General features: G+C 46.8%; 1 protein-coding gene and 1 long non-coding RNA gene across 2 annotated transcripts in view; both read right to left on the bottom strand.

Moving 5' to 3' along the window:
* Nucleotides 1-20,881, bottom strand: part of atp8a1 (ATPase phospholipid transporting 8A1) — a 130,594-nt gene that overhangs the window by 47,611 nt on the left and 62,102 nt on the right. Inside the window, exons 22-27 of the mRNA XM_061049113.1 lie at nucleotides 16,290-16,429; nucleotides 14,443-14,581; nucleotides 6,560-6,624; nucleotides 4,909-5,081; nucleotides 4,365-4,548; nucleotides 1,368-1,538 (exon numbers count right to left, since the gene is read on the bottom strand). Of these exons, the coding sequence (XP_060905096.1) occupies nucleotides 1,368-1,538; nucleotides 4,365-4,548; nucleotides 4,909-5,081; nucleotides 6,560-6,624; nucleotides 14,443-14,581; nucleotides 16,290-16,429 (872 nt within the window). The remainder of the gene's footprint in view (nucleotides 1-1,367; nucleotides 1,539-4,364; nucleotides 4,549-4,908; nucleotides 5,082-6,559; nucleotides 6,625-14,442; nucleotides 14,582-16,289; nucleotides 16,430-20,881) is intronic.
* LOC132981588 (uncharacterized) lies at nucleotides 1,533-3,121 on the bottom strand. The gene is made up of 3 exons (XR_009674611.1): nucleotides 2,879-3,121; nucleotides 1,739-1,776; nucleotides 1,533-1,624 (listed from the first exon to the last, which is right to left on the bottom strand). It is a non-coding gene; the product is annotated as an uncharacterized LOC132981588 (long non-coding RNA).

Here is a 20,881-nt window from a genome sequence, read left to right as displayed (position 1 = left end):
GTTTCATCACAGTATTATCTATATATATCTATATTTACATTTGTATTTACATAAATATATTGATATGTTCTATATAATATGAAAGGCTTCCATCTTGTTTGGCACATACTGATCGGTTTCCCTTCAGGACTTTGTGTCTGAGAGAACTCTGTGTCTGTGTTCAGGTGCGTCACTCTGAAGGGAACAAACTGGCAGCTAATGTGAAGGTCAACAGAAACACAAACATGGAAAATCTAACGAGGAATCTTTGCCTCCCCTTCATCGAGTGGAAACCTTTCTGTGCTTTCACAGCCTGCTGGTCTCCCTACAGGACTCCTGGTCTCACTCCTGGTCTCCCTACAGGACTCCTGGTCTCACTCCTGGTCTCCCTACAGGACTCCTGGTGTCGCTACAGGACTCCTGGCTTCCCTACAGGACTCCTGGTCTCGCTGCAGGACTCCTGGTCTCACTACAGGACTCCTGGTCTCACTACAGGACTCCTGGTCTCGCTGCAGGACTCCTGGTCTCCCTACAGGACTCCTGGTCTCACTACAGGACTCCTGGTCTCACTACAGGACTCCTGGTCTCGGTACAGGACTCCTGGTCTCACTACAGGACTCCTGGTCTCCTTACAGGACTCCTGGACTCCTGGTCTCCCTACAGGACTCCTGGTGTCGCTACAGGACTCCTGGTCTCGCTACAGGACTCCTGGTCTCACTACAGGACTCCTGGTCTCACTACAGGACTCCTGGCCTCGCTGCAGGACTCCTGGTCTCCCTACAGGACTCCTGGTCTCACTACAGGACTCCTGGTCTCACTCCTGGTTTCACTACAGGACTCCTGGTCTCCCTACAGGACTCCTGGTCTCACTACAGGACTCCTGGTTTCACTACAGGACTCCTGGTCTCGCTACAGGACTCCTGGTCTCACTACAGGACTCCTGGTCTCGCTACAGGACTCCTGGTCTCACTACAGGACTCCTGGTCTCACTCCTGGTTTCACTACAGGACTCCTGGTCTCCCTACAGGACTCCTGGTCTCACTACAGGACTCCTGGTCTCACTCCTGGTTTCACTACAGGACTCCTGGTCTCCCTACAGGACTCCTGGTCTCACTACAGGACTCCTGGTTTCACTACAGGACTCCTGGTCTCGCTACAGGACTCCTGGTCTCACTACAGGACTCCTGGTCTCGCTACAGGACTCCTGGTCTCACTACAGGACTCCTGGTCTCACTCCTGGTTTCACTACAGGACTCCTGGTCTCCCTACAGGACTCCTGGTCTCACTACAGGACTCCTGGTCTCCCTACAGGACTCCTGGTCTCACTACAGGACTCCTGGTCTCCCTACAGGACTCCTGGTCTCACTACAGGACTCCTGGTCTCCCTACAGGACTCCTGGTCTCACTACAGGACTCCTGGCCTCGCTGCAGGACTGAGAGAGACTCACCTCGATGATGTAGAGGACGATGTTCTTGTAGAAGCAGTACAGGATACACTTGGCCACACGGTTATAATTCCACGCTCCATGGACCAGCAGCAGATTCTTCAAGTATTTGAACTGTGAGGGAGAAAAGAGCAGAATGAATAAACAGCTAGAGACTGAGTGAAGCGTCTGATTGGTCCTCAGGGTCAGAGTGCAAAGACCTTACTCATTGTTATGTTATATAAAGCAGGTAAAAGACCTTACTTATTGTTATGTTACATAAAGCAGGTAAAAGACCTTACTCATTGTTATGTTACATAAAGCAGGTAAAAGACCTTACTCATTGTTATGTTACAAAAAGCAGGTAAAAGACCTAACTTATTGTTATGTTACATAAAGCAGGTAAAAGACCTTACTCATTGTTATGTTATATAAAGCAGGTAAAAGACCTTACTCATTGTTATGTTACATAAAGCAGGTAAAAGACCTTACTTATTGTTATGTTACATAAAGCAGGTAAAAGACCTTACTCATTGTTATGTTACTAAAAGCAGGTAAAAGACCTTACTCATTGTTGTGTTATATAAAGCAGGTAAAAGACCTTACTTATTGTTATGTTACATAAAGCAGGTAAAAGATCTTACTCATTGTTATGTTACATAAAGCAGGTAAAAGACCTTACTCATTGTTATGTTATATAAAGCAGGTAAAAGATCTTACTCATTGTTATGTTATATAAAGCAGGTAAAAGATCTTACTCATTGTTATGTTATATAAAGCAGGTAAAAGACCTTACTCATTGTTATGTTATATAAAGCAGGTAAAAGATCTTACTCATTGTTATGTTACATAAAGCAGGTAAAAGACCTTACTCATTGTTATGTTATATAAAGCAGGTAAAAGACCTTACTCATTGTTATGTTACATAAAGCAGGTAAAAGACCTTACTCATTGTTATGTTACATAAAGCAGGTAAAAGACCTTACTCATTGTTATGTTATATAAAGCAGGTAAAAGACCTTACTTATTGTTATGTTACATAAAGCAGGTAAAAGACCTTACTCATTGTTATGTTATATAAAGCAGGTAAAAGACCTTACTCATTGTTATGTTACATAAAGCAGGTAAAAGACCTTACTCATTGTTATGTTACATAAAGCAGGTAAAAGATCTTACTCATTGTTATGTTACATAAAGCAGGTAAAAGATCTTACTCATTGTTATGTTACATAAAGCAGGTAAAAGACCTTACTCATTGTTATGTTATATAAAGCAGGTAAAAGACCTTACTCATTGTTATGTTACATAAAGCAGGTAAAAGACCTTACTCATTGTTATGTTACATAAAGCAGGTAAAAGACCTTACTCATTGTTATGTTACATAAAGCAGGTAAAAGACCTTACTCATTGTTATGTTACATAAAGCAGGTAAAAGACCTTACTTATTGTTATGTTATATAAAGCAGGTAAAAGACCAGGATCAGTAAGGAGCTTTAAGAACTTCAGGTTTAAAGAAAGCACCCGGATCAGGCTTGGTGGTCCAGAGAGGTCCAGCTTGGAGGTCTCGGCAGAACAGTGAAATGGTTTTATAAAAACAGCAGCCTTCAGGTTCTGTGCTGCTTCATCCTCGCTGTTAATGCCGGTTAATGACAGGAAGTGGGACGTGTTTCTGTTTGTTTTCAGGCTTCTTGTCTCTCAACATTTCAAACAGGATCCTTCAGTAATGCCCCCCCCCCGTGTGACCCCCCTCAGACAGCTGAGATCAGACATCAGTTAACACAGAGCTGAGCTGCTGACAGACGGAGAGCAGAGGTGCCGGCTCCCTGCAGCAGCCTCCTCCTCTGATACGATGAGAATAAATCATGTTCAGGGATCCTAAAACAAAGTCACACAACTTCCACCACAGCTCTCAGTCTGCCGTCTGCTGATTACAGGAAATGTAGCGTTACAGGTGGAACTTCATGAGACCGTCCTGGACTATGGGAGGCCAGCTGCCGAGTGAAGGGGGTACTTAAGGCTAACCCGGGTCTTTGAAATGGTAACAGCATGGCGGCTCACAGAGGCTGAGCGGCGTGCGTTTAGAGAAGTGACACAGGAGCTCCGTGGCTGTAGCTGCTGGGGCTGTATTTGGTTTCTCACACAGCCTGCTCACTGATGGGTCGTAATGAAGCTGTTAGCAGTGTGTGTGTGTGTGTGTGTGTGTGTGTGTGTATAGTGATGGGCTTGTTCAACAGGTGTAACTACTTCTCTGAAACATCTTCTGTACTGTCAGAGAGAACAATGAGGAACGCTATCCCTGACCCCGAGGACTGATCCTCTGTGGGATGATCTGAGTTATGAGCATAGATTTCAGAGGGAGGACATGCACCTGCACGCCGCCGCCCTTAACATTTGAACTGTTCTTTCACTTCTATGTTCCCAAGTATTTTAAACAAACAGCCATCCCTTCCCACTGTCTGTGATGCTTTTAGAGTTTTCAGAGTCCTATCTTCACTTTGTTTACATCGCCAGGACGGCCGGCTGACTCCTCCCCTCGTGTATAAAAGTTGTTTAATTGAGGGACTAGAGAAAAGAAGAATAACATACTGTACTCACTGCTTAACTGTGTTTCTAGATCACGCTCATTTCAGGTAAATTTACATGCAGTGTGAAGAGACGAGCAGAATAAAGATCACTAGCATTAGCATGCTAACACAACAATGCAGCGCCAGTTGTTTTGGTTTCATGCTGGTGCTCAAGGGTGACATCTGCTGGATCAAAACATCACATATAAAGCCTTTAAGGCCAGCTAATATCTGTGACGATAACGTCTCTCATCAGGGTTACAGATAACGGGGAATGTTCTGTTTTATTGCTGCTGGTCCCATATTAACAGACTAATCCAGTGTGATGACATCACTCCTGTCGCTGTAACATGGGAGGTTGAATCAGCCTCACATCAGTGGTCGTGTCTCGGCTCACCTGGGCGATGGAGTAGTCCGAGGAGTTTGCAGCCTGCAGGCCCTCGTTGCCTGAGATTCCCACCCCGACATGAGCCGTCTGGATCATCCCCACGTCGTTAGCACCGTCACCGATGGCGAGCGTGATCACCTTCACCTGCTTCTTGACCATCTCCACGACCTCGGACTTCTGAAGAGGAGACACTCTGACGGGGAGCAGCAGGTGAGGAACAGTTAGTCTGGGGTTTAAGGACTGAAACTTTATAAACATCCTGAAGCTCTTTCCTTCAGAGTCCTGAACATTTCTGTCTGAGCTCGTCTGACTCGACCTCATGTCACTAAAAAGGTTTTCTTAAGGTGGGAGACCGTCGAGGGGTCGAGTCTCTGTTACAGCACTTTAACCTCAAAGGTCAAAGGTCAGATCCAGGGACGGAGGGCAGCCCTCTGAGGCCTTAACATTTCATTTTAAAGGTCTGACCCGAGTCGTGTTTTTATTAAACACAGAAACTTTGGTTACATGACGTCTCTGCCGATGGCGGCGGCGGCGTTTCAGGAGTGAATCTTACCTGCAGCATATGACGGCTCGACAGGACAGGGCGAGGTCCAGGAAGTACTGTCGCACCCCGAACGAGAGGGCGTATTTCAGCGTCTTTCCGTCAATGATGAGCGCAAAGTCGTTCTCCTTGTGGAGGGCGTCGCCCAGCAGTCCACAGTGGTGGCTGAGCGTTTCCCTCGTTCTCTGTGTGGGGGGGGGGGGGGGGGGACATTTCATTAAAGAGTTAGGGTTAGTTCATCAATGCTTTATGTTATCAGTGACATGGTCGTCCGTCTTCTGAGGTGAAAACATCGACCCGGTCGCTCGTACAGTAAACAGCTGTGATGATGTAAATATCACACTGACAGCGAGACACAGATGGTGAAGCCATCAGAAGGGGGGGGGGGGGTCCTATAACTTTATTTTAATATGAGAAGCAAACAAATAAAAGTGTTGTGGAAGAATCTGTACAGGTTGAAGTGAATGTGCAGACTCTCAAACTGCTGACATCATTAAAGATGGTGGACGTTAGCAGGAGGGGGTGTCAACGCCGTCAGATTGTACAGGGGGGGACGGTAAGGCATAACAAAGTATATTTCACTGAGCGAGAGAGAGAGAGAGAGAGAGAGAGAGAGAGAGAGAGAGAGAGAGAGATGATGGATTCACAGAAACTGAGCAAGAGGACTGGAGCAGCAGCATGGACTTAACCATCCCTGAAGGGGTCTGTAAACCACGAGGAGACGCTGAGCAGGAAGACAGGCAGCCGTGTGTGTGTGTGTGTGTGTGTGTGTGTGTGTGTGTGTGTGTGTGTGTGTGTGTGTGTGTGTGTGTGTGTGTGTGTGTGTGTTAGGATCCCCATTAGCAGGAACCTCCTCTCTGTTCACACCTCCAACTTAAAAACCAAAGCAGGCCGAGTGTTTGTTGCTCCGCCTCCTCGGCTGCATCAGTCTGTTAGAGACTGATTTCATGTGAAGGCCTCCTGCCATCTTTACATTTGATCCATCATGTCTCCTTCAGTCAGTCATCGTCTGACTTTCATTCTGACGTCTTGATTTATTTATTTATTGTTGTTTGTTTGTTGCTCTGGACCTCCTCAGTCCAGCTGGAGAGGTTTGCGGTTTGCTCAACCACAGGAGAATCAGAGCTGACATTACAAAGCACCGACCCCGAGTTTCTACCTCGGCTCCATTTATCACGCTTAACGACGGGCTGACAGAGTGAAGGCCGTCCGTCATCGCCCCCCCTTCTCCCCCCCCCTTCCCTCCCCCCCCCGTCTCTCAAACTAAACCCAGTCGAGTTCCTTCTGCGGATCAACAGGGAGCTTCCCCTTTTCAGTCTCTGAAACAACAGACAAGGCGTCCTGCTGGGGGGTCAACAGACATCCCTGCTGGGGGGTCAACAGACATCCCTGCTGCGGGTCTTTAAGACGTTTGGGTCTTAGGGTTTCTGGTGGCAGCGTGTGGAGGACTTCCTGTGGCTTGAGATGTTTTTATGTCTTGCATGGGGGGGGGGATGAGATGAGGGGGTTATCACCTTACAGGACATCCTGATGATGTCATGTTTTACAGCCAGGTGTTAAAGATATTTAAAGTCGTTCATGTCGACTCTGAACGAGGACGATGAATAAATGAGCCCACATGAAGGTTGACTTTGTGTACATGAACATTTGTCTGAATACTCACATCCAGAGTGTCTTCATTGATCACCAGCATGCCCATGTTCTTGGTCAGCAGTTTGCAGGAGTGACCTGCAGAAACAGACAAACAGGAAGTGACATAAAGTCTCAGTATCAGCCTTAAAAAGGTGGGAAGGTTAGCGTGACGCTGTGCAGGAAATGTCCAATCACAGCTGCATCACTGCGTCACATGGTGGTACATTATTTTACTTAAACAGAGGAAGTACACAGTACAGAGGAATTTGGGTTGGTGCACTTTGGCGCCCCACCGAGGGTCGATGTAGACGATCTTTAAGGAACACCAATTAAAATGTTACAGCTCAGAGCCAGTGACATGACTGATGAGTTTGGTTTACAAGGGTCCGTCAGTTTCCTGTTTTAATAGGCTAACCCTAACCCCCCCCCCAACCCCGAGTTCCCCTCTGGGGAGTGCCGCCCTCAGCTCTTGGCTGGGACAGATGCTAAGGGTCAGCGGCGAGGTGGAGACTGAATCCTTCAGTTTGAAACGTCTGGCTGTGTTTGTGGGCTTCAACACTTTGCTTCTGTCTGAGCAGGAGGTCGACTTTCTTTAAACCACCCGGCCTGGTGTGGGAGACACACACTCAATACTACACACACACACACACACACACTCAATACTACACACACACACACACTCAATACTACACACACACACACACACACACACACACTCAATACTACACACACACACACACTCAATACTACACACACACACACACACACACACACACTCAATACTACACACACACACACACACTCAATACTACACACACACACACACACTCAATACTACACACACACACACTCAATACTACACACACACACACTCAATACTACACACACACACACACACTCAATACTACACACACACACACTCAATACTACACACACACACACTCAATACTACACACACACACACACACTCAATACTACACACACACACACTCAATACTACACACACACACACTCAATACTACACACACACACACTCAATACTACACACACACACTCAATACTACACACACACACACTCAATACTACACACACACACACTCAATACTACACACACACACTCAATACTACACACACACACACACACTCAATACTACACACACACACACTCAATACTACACACACACACACTCAATACTACACACACACACTCAATACTACACACACACACACACACTCAATACTACACACACACACACTCAATACTACACACACACACTCAATACTACACACACACACACACTCAATACTACACACACACACACTCAATACTACACACACACACACTCAATACTACACACACACACACACACTCAATACTACACACACACACACTCAATACTACACACACACACACACACTCAATACTACACACACACACACTCAATACTACACACACACACACACACACACTCAATACTACACACACACACACACTCAATACTACACACACACACTCAATACTACACACACACACACACTCAATACTACACACACACACTCAATACTACACACACACACACACTCAATACTACACACACACACACTCAATACTACACACACACACACTCAATACTACACACACACACACTCAATACTACACACACACACACTCAATACTACACACACACACTCAATACTACACACACACACACTCAATACTACACACACACACACTCAATACTACACACACACACTCAATACTACACACACACACACACACTCAATACTACACACACACACACTCAATACTACACACACACACACTCAATACTACACACACACACTCAATACTACACACACACACACACTCAATACTACACACACACACACTCAATACTACACACACACACTCAATACTACACACACACACACACTCAATACTACACACACACACACTCAATACTACACACACACACACTCAATACTACACACACACACACACACTCAATACTACACACACACACACTCAATACTACACACACACACACACACTCAATACTACACACACACACACTCAATACTACACACACACACACACACACACTCAATACTACACACACACACACACTCAATACTACACACACACACTCAATACTACACACACACACACACTCAATACTACACACACACACTCAATACTACACACACACACACACTCAATACTACACACACACACACTCAATACTACACACACACACACTCAATACTACACACACTCAATACTACACACACACACACTCAATACTACACACACACACACTCAATACTACACACACACACACTCAATACTACACACACACACACACACACACTCAATACTACACACACACACACACACTCAATACTACACACACACACACACTCAATACTACACACACACACACACACACTCAATACTACACACACACACACTCAATACTACACACACACACACACACTCAATACTACACACACACACACACACACACTCAATACTACACACACACACACACTCAATACTACACACACACACACACTCAATACTACACACACACATTCAATACTACACACACACACACACACACACACTCAATACTACACACACACATTCAATACTACACACACACACACACACACACACACACTCAATACTACACACACACACACACTCAATACTACACACACACACACTCAATACTACACACACACACACACACTCAATACTACACACACACACACTCAATACTACACACACACACACTCAATACTACACACACACACACTCAATACTACACACACACAAATTCAATACTACACACACACACACACTCAATACTACACACACACACACACACACACACTCAATACTACACACACACACACTCAATACTACACACACACACACACACTCAATACTACACACACACACACTCAATACTACACACACACACACACACACTCAATACTACACACACACACACACAATACTACACACACACACACTCAATACTACACACACACACACTCAATACTACACACACACACACTCAATACTACACACACACACACACACACTCAATACTACACACACACACACACACACACTCAATACTACACACACACACACTCAATACTACACACACACACACACACACTCAATACTACACACACACACACACACACTCAATACTACACACACACACACACTCAATACTACACACACACATTCAATACTACACACACACACACTCAATACTACACACACACACACACACACTCAATACTACACACACACACACTCAATACTACACACACACATTCAATACTACACACACACACACTCAATACTACACACACACACACACACTCAATACTACACACACACACACTCAATACTACACACACACAATACTACACACACAGACACTCAATACTACACACACTCAATACTACACACACTCAATACTACACACACTCAATACTACACACACTCAATACTACACACACACACACTCAATACTACACACACACAATACTACACACACAGACACTCAATACTACACACACACACATTCAATACTACACACACACACACTCAATACTACACACACACAATACTACACACACAGACACTCAATACTACACACACAGACACTCAATACTACACACACTCAATACTACACACACACACACTCAATACTACACACACTCAATACTACACACACACACACTCAATACTACACACACTCAATACTACACACACACACACTCAATACTACACACACTCAATACTACACACACAGACACACACTCAATACTACACACACACACACTCAATACTACACACACACACACTCAATACTACACACACACTCAATACTACACACACACACACTCAATACTACACACACACACACACACACACACAATACTACACACACACACACTCAATACTACACACACACACACACTCAATACTACACACACAGACACACACTCAATACTACACACACAGACACACACTCAATACTACACACACACACACACTCAATACTACACACACACACTCAATACTACACACACAGACACACACTCAATACTACACACACAGACACACACTCAATACTACACACACACACACACACACTCAATACTACACACACACACACACACACACACACACTCAATACTACACACACACACTCAATACTACACACACACAGACACACACAGACACACACTCAATACTACAAACACACAGACACACACTCAATACTACACACAGACACACACTCAATACTACAAACACACAGACACACACTCAATACTACACACACACACACACTCAATACTACACACAGACACACACTCAATACTACACACACACACACACACACTCAATACTACACACACACACACACACACACACTCAATACTACACACACACACTCAATACTACACACACACAGACACACACAGACACACACTCAATACTACAAACACACAGACACACACTCAATACTACACACAGACACACACTCAATACTACAAACACACAGACACACACTCAATACTACACACAGACACACACTCAATACTACAAACACACAGACACACACTCAATACTACACAGACACACACACACACTCAATACTACACAGACACACACTCAATACTACAAACACACAGACACACACTCAATACTACACAGACACACACTCAATACTACACAGACACACACTCAATACTACACACACACACACTCAATACTACACACACACACACACTCAATACTACACAGACACACACACTCAATACTACACACACACTCAATCCTACACACACACTCAATACTACACACACACTCAATACTACACACACACACACACACACTACAAACACACAGACACACACTCAATACTACACACAGACACACACTCAATACTACACACACACACACTCAATACTACACAGACACACACTCAATACTACACACACACACACACACACACTACAAACACACAGACACACACTCAATACTACACACAGACACACACTCAATACTACACACACACACACACTCAATACTACACAGACACACACACTCAATACTACACACACACACACACACACACACTCAATACTACACACACACACACACACACACTCAATACTACAGACACACACACTCAATACTACACAAACATACACACACACACACTCAATACTACACACACACACTCAATACTACACACACACACACTCAATACTACACACACACACACACACTCAATACTACACACAGACACACACTCAATACTACACACACACACACTCAATACTACACACACACACACACACACACACACACTCAATACTACACACACACACACTCAATACTACACACACACACACTCAATACTACACACACACACTCAATACTACACACACACACACACTCAATACTACACACACACACACACTCAATACTACACACACACACACACTCAATACTACACACACACACACTCAATACTACACACACACACACTCAATACTACACACACACACACACACACACTCAATACTACACACACACACACTCAATACTACACACACACACACACACACTCAATACTACACACACACACACTCAATACTACACACACACACACTACAAACACACAGACACACACTCAATACTACACACACACACTCAATACTACACACACACACACTCAATACTACACACACACAGACACACACTCAATACTACACACACACACACACTGAATACTACACACACACACTCAATACTACACACACAGACACACACTCAATACTACACACACACACACACTCAATACTACACACACACACACTCTCAATACTACACACACACACACTACAAACACACAGACACACACTCAATACTACACACAGACACACACTCAATACTACACACAGACACACACTCAATACTACACACACACACACACACACACTCAATACTACACACACACACACTCAATACTACACACACACACACTCAATACTACACACAGACACACACTCAATACTACACACAGACACACACTCAATACTACACACAGACACACACTCAATACTACACACAGACACACACTCAATACTACACACACACACACTCAATACTACACACAGACACACACTCAATACTACACACAGACACACACTCAATACTACACACAGACACACACTCAATACTACACACAGACACACACTCAATACTACACACACACACACTCAATACTACACAGACACACACTCAATACTACACACAGACACACACTCAATACTACACACACACACACTCAATACTACACACACACACACTCAATACTACACACACACACACTCAATACTACACACACACACACACACACACTCAATACTACACACAGACACACACTCAATACTACACACACACACACACTCAATACTACACACAGACACACACTCAATACTACACACAGACACACTCTCAATACTACACACAGACACACACTCAATACTACACACAGACACACACTCAATACTACACACACACACACACACTCAATACTACACACAGACACTCAATACCACACACACACACACTCAATACTACACACAGACACACACACACACACACTCAATACTACACACACACACACTCAATACTACACACACACACACTCAATACTACACACACACACACTCAATACTACACACACACACACTCAATACTACACACACACACACACACACACACACTCAATACTACACACAGACACACACTCAATACTACACACACACACACTCAATACTACACACACACACACACACACACTCAATACTACACACAGACACACTCAATACTACACACAGACACACTCTCAATACTACACACAGACACACACTCAATACTACACACAGACACACACTCAATACTACACACACACACACACACTCAATACTACACACAGACACTCAATACTACACACACACACACTCAATACTACACACAGACACACACTCAATACTACACACAGACACACACTCAATACTACACACAGACACACACTCAATACTACACACACACACACTCTCAATACTACACACACACACACTCTCAATACTACACACAGACACACACTCAATACTACACACACACACACACTCTCAATACTACACACACACACACTCAATACTACACACACAGACACACACTCAATACTACACACACACACACACTCAATACTACACACACACACACTCAATACTACACACACACACACACTCACTCAATACTACACACACACACACTCAATACTACACACACACACACTCAGGGGGGGGAGGAAATGAGAGCGCTAAAGCTAAACAGGGTCGGGGTCTGCCAGATTGTTTTCTTTAGTTTAAAGGTGCAAACTTCCAAAAATTTGCGAATGTGAGGAAAGCGTCTCCACCTCTCAACACGTTGCCCCCCCACTCCAGTGCACCAGTATCTCTTCCAACGGGCCAATGGGATCGTCTTTCAGTGAGTCAGTACCGAGCAGAGATTATTCAGAGTAACAGCTGACCTGTAGAAAAACATGCAGCGAGCGTCCGCAGAGCTCCCTCGATCGTTCATCCAGACCTTTAGGATCCATTTTCATTTAATCGACAGGACGGAGAAGTCAGTAACCATGTGGCGTCAGGAACACCCTGAATACCAACAGCCTCTGGGCGCCAGATGGCTTAGCGGTTATGTTGTAGCGGCCGTGGGTTCAAATCCGACCTCGGCTACATGTCGCCCCCCTCCCTACACTTCCTGTCTGTCAAGAGACATACACAGCCTTCCCTGAGTCTCACCAATGTTGATAGCTGTTTCCTGTTTGTCCCCCGTCAGGATCCAGATCTTGATGTCCGCCTTGATCAGGGTCTCGATGGTTTCGGGGACTTTATCCTGGAGCTTGTCCTCGATGGCGGTGGCTCCCAGGAGCTGCAGGTTCTACAAGACGAGAGGAAAGAAAAGTTTAAATGAAAGATCAGAACAGAGGAAGGCCTTTAGAACGTCATGTGTCAGAGAAACATGTACCCCCCCCCCCCCCCCCTGTTTATCACACAGGCTCTGACCCGGCGCAGGCTTCAGAGGTTTGGGTGTGTTCCTCTGAATGAGTGTGTGTGTTTCTGCAGACACACCAGCACACCCACAAAGCCCGGTCTGTGTTTTTCCCAGGGTCCTGGTGGTTTCTCGGCTCGTTGCATGTGGTCTTAAATGGGGCCATCACGGGTCCTCAGATTTGACAAGACCCAGGGGCAGAGGGGAGACAGGAGCCAGCAGCAGAGGAAAGCCAGGGGTAGACCGGTCTGCCTGAACATCTGCAGCTCCGTCCTCTAATCAGTCAGAACCAGGCAGCACGGGAAAGCTTGGCCTGAGGACCAACAGGACCGTATCTGAGGAATCCTCGTTATCAGGGTCTCCTCTTCCTCTGGGTGTCTTTGTGGATTATTATATAGGAACCACTTAGATCAGGACCCCCCAAGCAAGGAGGGTCCTGACCACCAGCCTCTATCCACACTCTAAGACCTCTGTGTAGGAGAGGGTGCTGCAGAACTCCAGTCCAGGACTCAGAACTAGACTGCATTGGGACTTGTGAGATGGCGAGGAGGACTGGGTCTTATTTCCTGATGATTTAGAGAAAAGGCTGGTGATGTGTTTCAGGTATCAGCTGCTGTGATCCAGCAGAAACCATCAGGGCGTCTTCCTGAGAGGAGCCCACTGAAACCCGACGCACAGCGCTGCGACGCAGACAGGATCGTTCAGACTCTGAGATTAATGAATCATTAAAGTCTCAGACCGTCAGCAGAGGGTCAGACTCTAACCCAGACCCTCCTCCTCTTCAAACAGTTTAAATAAGTCTCAGAGCTCCTTAAAAACCTGTACCTGGTCCTGTATCTGGTCCTGTATCTAGTCCTGTACCTGATCCTGTACCTGATCCTGAATCCGGTCCTATATCTGGTCCTGTATCTGGTCCTGTATCTGGTCCTGTAACTGGTCATGTATCTGGTCCTGTACCTGGTTGTGTACCTAGTCCTGTATCTGATCCTGTACCTGATCCTGCATCCGGTCCTGTATCTGGCCCTGTTCCTGGTTCTGCATCTGGTCCTGTATCCAGTCCTGTATCTGGTCATGTAACTAGTCCTGTATCTGGTCCTGTATCTGGTCATGTAACTGGTCCTGTACCTGGTCCTGTATCTGGTCCTGTACCTGGTCCTGTACCTGGTCCTGTACCTGGTCCTGTATCTGGTCCTGTATCTGGTCCTGTACCTGGTCCTGTACCTGGTCCTGTACCTGGTCCTGTATCTGGTCCTGTACCTGGTCCTGTATCTGGTCCTGTATCTGGTCCTGTACCTGGTCCTGTACCTGGTCCTGTACCTGGTCCTGTACCTGGTCCTGTATCTGGTCCTGTATCTGGTCCTGTAACACTGATGGTGACTCCACAGCGCCCCCGTGTGGTATTTCTGTGTATTGCAGCCCTCAGCAGCGTCTCTCTCAGTCCGTTTGTTTTGGGCTTTCTGAAATCACCATGGCAACAGCAGGCACGCCCCTTTATGTGAACTCTCATCACCATGGCAACAGCAGGCACGCCCCTTTATATGAACTCTCATCACCATGGCAACAGCAGGCACGCCCCTTTAAGTGAACTCTCACAAACCTTCTCGATCAGCTCGTAGCTCTCCTCCAGTTTCAGCGCCCGGTTCTGCAGCGAGGTGGACGCTCGGTGGTGGATCTCCAGCCAGTTCTGATAGGACGACTCACTGACGTCAGCCACCGCAAAGCAAAGAGTCCTCAGACCTGCAGGAGGAAGACCAGAATCACAAGACCCGGGTCACAAGACCAGAATCACAAGACCGGGGTCACAGATGAAGACCTTAACTACAATTCATTTAGCTCTGATACAAAGGGACGAACTAAGTGGACCTGAGAGTCCTGGTTCTGATCATATTCAGGATCTGGTGTTTAGGTGGACCTGAGAGTCCTGGTTCTAGTTCAGGATCTGGTCTCAGGTAACTCTCAGGTAATAACATGTTTTATTCAGACTGTCGCTCTGTCCTGAATTCTATTTTTAGCCCTCGTTTGGAGACGTCTTTCTGCTGCTCTGCCACCAGGGGGCGGTATCAGCACAGACCACCAGGGGGCGGTATCAGCACAGACCACCAGGGGGCGGTATCAGCACAGACCACCAGGGGGCGGTATCAGCACAGACCACCAGGGGGCGGTATCAGCACAGACCACCAGGGGGCGTCTGCAGCATGGAGAGAACCTGCTCGCTGTGCAGCCGTTTAAAGGAACTGGGAACTCCTCATGGCCGAGTCGGGATAAACAACAGAGACAAAAGAGAGGGAGGAGAAAAGAGAGCGAGGAGAAAAGAGAGCGAGGAGAAAGAGAGCGAGGAGAAAAGAGAGGGAGGAGAAAAGAGAGCGAGGAGAAAAGAGAGCGAGGAGAAAAGAGAGGGAGGAGAAAGAGAGGGAGGAGAAGAGAAAGAGCGAGGAGAAAAAAGAGCGAGGAGAAAGAGAGGGAGGAGAAAGAGAGGGAGGAGACAGAGAGGGAGGAGAAGAGAAAGAGAGGGAGGAGAAAAGAGAGCGAGGAGAAAGAGAGGGAGGAGAAGAGAAAGAGCGAGGAGAAAAAAGAGCGAGGAGAAAGAGAGGGAGGAGAAAGAGCGAGGAGAAAGAGAGGGAGGAGAAAAGAGGGAGGAGAAAAGAGAGCGAGGAGAAAAGAGAGGGAGGAGAAGAGAAAGAGAGGGAGGAGAAAGAGAGGGAGGAGAAAGAGAGGGAGGAGAAAAGAGAGGGAGGAGAAAAGAGAGGGAGGAGAAAGAGAGGGAGGAGAAGAGAACGAAAGGGAGGAGAAAGAGAGCGAGGAGAAAGAGAGGGAGGAGAAAGAGAGGGAGGAGAAAAGAGAGCGAGGAGAAAAGAGAGGGAGGAGAAAAGAGAGCGAGGAGAAAAGAGAGGGAGGAGAAAAGAGAGTGAGGAGAAAGAGAGGGAGGAGAAAAGAGAGCGAGGAGAAAAGAGAGGGAGGAGAAGAGAAAGAGAGGGAGGAGAAAGAGAGGGAGGAGAAAAGAGAGGGAGGAGAAAAGAGAGGGAGGAGAAAGAGAGGGAGGAGAAAAGAGAGTGAGGAGAAAGAGAGGGAGGAGAAAAGAGAGGGAGGAGAAAAGAGAGGGAGGAGAAGAGAAAGAGAGGGAGGAGAAAGAGAGCGAGGAGAAAGAGAGGGAGGAGAAAGAGAGGGAGGAGAAAAGAGAGGGAGGAGAAAAGAGAGGGAGGAGAAGAGAACGAGAGGGAGGAGAAAGAGAGCGAGGAGAAAGAGAGGAAGGAGAAAGAGAGGGAGGAGAAAAGAGAGCGAGGAGAAAGAGAGCGAGGAGAAAGAGAGCGAGGAGAAAAGAGAGCGAGGAGAAAAGAGAGGGAGGAGAAAGAGAGGGGGGAGAAGAGAACGAGAGGGAGGAGAAAGAGAGCGAGGAGAAAGAGAGGGAGGAGAAAGAGGGAGGAGAAAGAGGGAGGAGAAAAGAGAGCGAGGAGAAAAGAGAGGGAGGAGAAAAGAGAGCGAGGAGAAAAGAGAGCGAGGAGAAAAGAGAGGGAGGAGAAGAGAAAGAGAGGGAGGAGAAAGAGAGGGAGGAGAAAGAGAGGGAGGAGAAAAGAGAGCGAGGAGAAAAGAGAGGGAGGAGAAAGAGAGGGAGGAGAAGAGAACGAGAGGGAGGAGAAAGAGAGCGAGGAGAAAGAGAGGGAGGAGAAAGAGAGCGAGGAGAAAGAGAGGGAGGAGAAAGAGAGCGAGGAGAAAGAGAGGGAGGAGAAAGAGAGGGAGGAGAAAAGAGAGGGAGGAGAAAGAGGGAGGAGAAAGAGAGGGAGGAGAAGAGAAAGAGAGGGAGGAGAAAGAGAGGGAGGAGAAAGAGAGGGAGGAGAAAAGAGAGTGAGGAGAAAGAGAGGGAGGAGAAAGAGAGCGAGGAGAAAGAGAGGGAGGAGAAAAGAGAGGGAGGAGAAAGAGAGGGAGGAGAAGAGAACGAGAGGGAGGAGAAAGAGAGCGAGGAGAAAGAGAGGGAGGAGAAAAGAGAGTGAGGAGAAAAGAGAGCGAGGAGAAAAGAGAGCGAGGAGAAAAGAGAGGGAGGAGAAAGAGAGGGAGGAGAAGAGAAAGAGAGGGAGGAGAAAGAGAGGGAGGAGAAAGAGAGGGAGGAGAAAGAGAGGGAGGAGAAAAGAGAGCGAGGAGAAAAGAGAGGGAGGAGAAAGAGAGGGAGGAGAAGAGAAAGAGAGGGAGGAGAAAGAGAGGGAGGAGAAAAGAGAGGGAGGAGAAAAGAGAGGGAGGAGAAAGAGAGAGAGGAGAAAGAGAGGGAGGAGAAAGAGAGGGAGGAGAAAAGAGAGCGAGGAGAAAAGAGAGGGAGGAGAAAGAGAGGGAGGAGAAGAGAAAGAGAGGGAGGAGAAAGAGAGGGAGGAGAAAGAGAGGGAGGAGAAAAGAGAGCGAGGAGAAAAGAGAGGGAGGAGAAAGAGAGGGAGGAGAAGAGAAAGAGAGGGAGGAGAAAGAGAGGGAGGAGAAAAGAGAGGGAGGAGAAAAGAGAGGGAGGAGAAAAGAGAGTGAGGAGAAAGAGAGGAAGGAGAAAAGAGAGCGAGGAGAAAGAGAGCGAGGAGAAAGAGAGCGAGGAGAAAGAGAGGGAGGAGAAAGAGAGGGAGGAGAAAAGAGAGGGAGGAGAAAAGAGAGGGAGGAGAAAGAGAGGGAGGAGAAAAGAGAGGGAGGAGAAAGAGAGCGAGGAGAAAGAGAGGGAGGAGAAAAGAGAGGGAGGAGAAAGAGAGGGAGGAGAAAAGAGAGTGAGGAGAAAGAGAGGGAGGAGAAAGAGAGGGAGGAGAAAAGAGAGGGAGGAGAAAGAGAGCGAGGAGAAAGAGAGCGAGGAGAAAGAGAGCGAGGAGAAAAGAGAGGGAGGAGAAAGAGAGGGAGAAGAGAAAGAGAGGGAGGAGAAAGAGAGGGAGGAGAAAAGAGAGCGAGGAGAAAAGAGAGGGAGGAGAAAGAGAGAGAGGAGAAAAGAGGGAGGAGAAAGAGAGCGAGGAGAAAGAGAGGGAGGAGACAGAGAGCGAGGAGAAAGAGAGTGAGGAGAAAGAGAGGGAGGAGAAAAGAGAGGGAGGAGAAAGAGAGGGAGGAGAAAAGAGAGTGAGGAGAAAAGAGAGGGAGGAGAAAGAGAGCGAGGAGAAAGAGAGGGAGGAGAAAAGAGAGGGAGGAGAAAGAGAGGGAGGAGAAAAGAGAGTGAGGAGAAAGAGAGGGAGGAGAAAGAGAGGGAGGAGAAAAGAGAGGGAGGAGAAAGAGAGCGAGGAGAAAGAGAGCGAGGAGAAAGAGAGCGAGGAGAAAAGAGAGGGAGGAGAAAGAGAGGGAGAAGAGAAAGAGAGGGAGGAGAAAGAGAGGGAGGAGAAAAGAGAGCGAGGAGAAAAGAGAGGGAGGAGAAAGAGAGGGAGGAGAAGAGAACGAGAGGGAGGAGAAAGAGAGCGAGGAGAAAGAGAGGGAGGAGAAAGAGAGGGAGGAGAAAGAGAGGGAGGAGAAAGAGAGGGAGGAGAAGAGAAAGAGAGGGAGGAGAAAGAGAGGGAGGAGAAAAGAGAGGGAGGAGAAAAGAGAGCGAGGAGAAAGAGAGGGAGGAGAAAAGAGAGGGAGGAGAAAGAGAGGGAGGAGAAAAGAGAGTGAGGAGAAAGAGAGGGAGGAGAAAAGAGAGGGAGGAGAAAAGAGAGGGAGGAGAAAGAGAGCGAGGAGAAAGAGAGGGAGGAGAAAAGAGAGGGAGGAGAAAAGAGAGGGAGGAGAAAGAGAGCGAGGAGAAAGAGAGGGAGGAGAAAGAGAGCGAAGAGAAAGAGAGGGAGGAGAAAAGAGAGGGAGGAGAAAAGAGAGGGAGGAGAAAAGAGAGTGAGGAGAAAAGAGAGCGAGGAGAAAAGAGAGGGAGGAGAAAGAGAGGGAGGAGAAAAGAGAGTGAGGAGAAAGAGAGCGAGGAGAAAGAGAGGGAGAAGAGAAAGAGAGGGAGGAGAAAGAGAGGGAGGAGAAAAGAGAGGGAGGAGAAAAGAGAGGGAGGAGAAAGAGAGGGAGGAGAAAGAGAGCGAGGAGAAAGAGAGGGAGGAGAAGGAGAGGGAGGAGAAAAGAGAGGGAGGAGAAAAGAGAGCGAGGAGAAAGAGAGAGGAGAAAAGAGAGGGAGGAGAAAGAGAGCGAGGAGAAGAGAAAGAGAGCGAGGAGAAAGAGAGGGAGGAGAAAAGAGGGAGGAGAAAAGAGAGGGAGGAGAAAAGAGAGGGAGGAGAAAAGAGA

The sequence above is a fragment of the Labrus mixtus genome, chromosome 10 (assembly GCF_963584025.1).
Source record: "Labrus mixtus chromosome 10, fLabMix1.1, whole genome shotgun sequence".
In the NCBI taxonomy this organism is placed as follows: Eukaryota; Metazoa; Chordata; class Actinopteri; order Labriformes; family Labridae; genus Labrus; species Labrus mixtus.
Note: the sequence above shows the minus strand (reverse complement) of the source record. Positions and strands in the feature narration are given on the sequence as shown.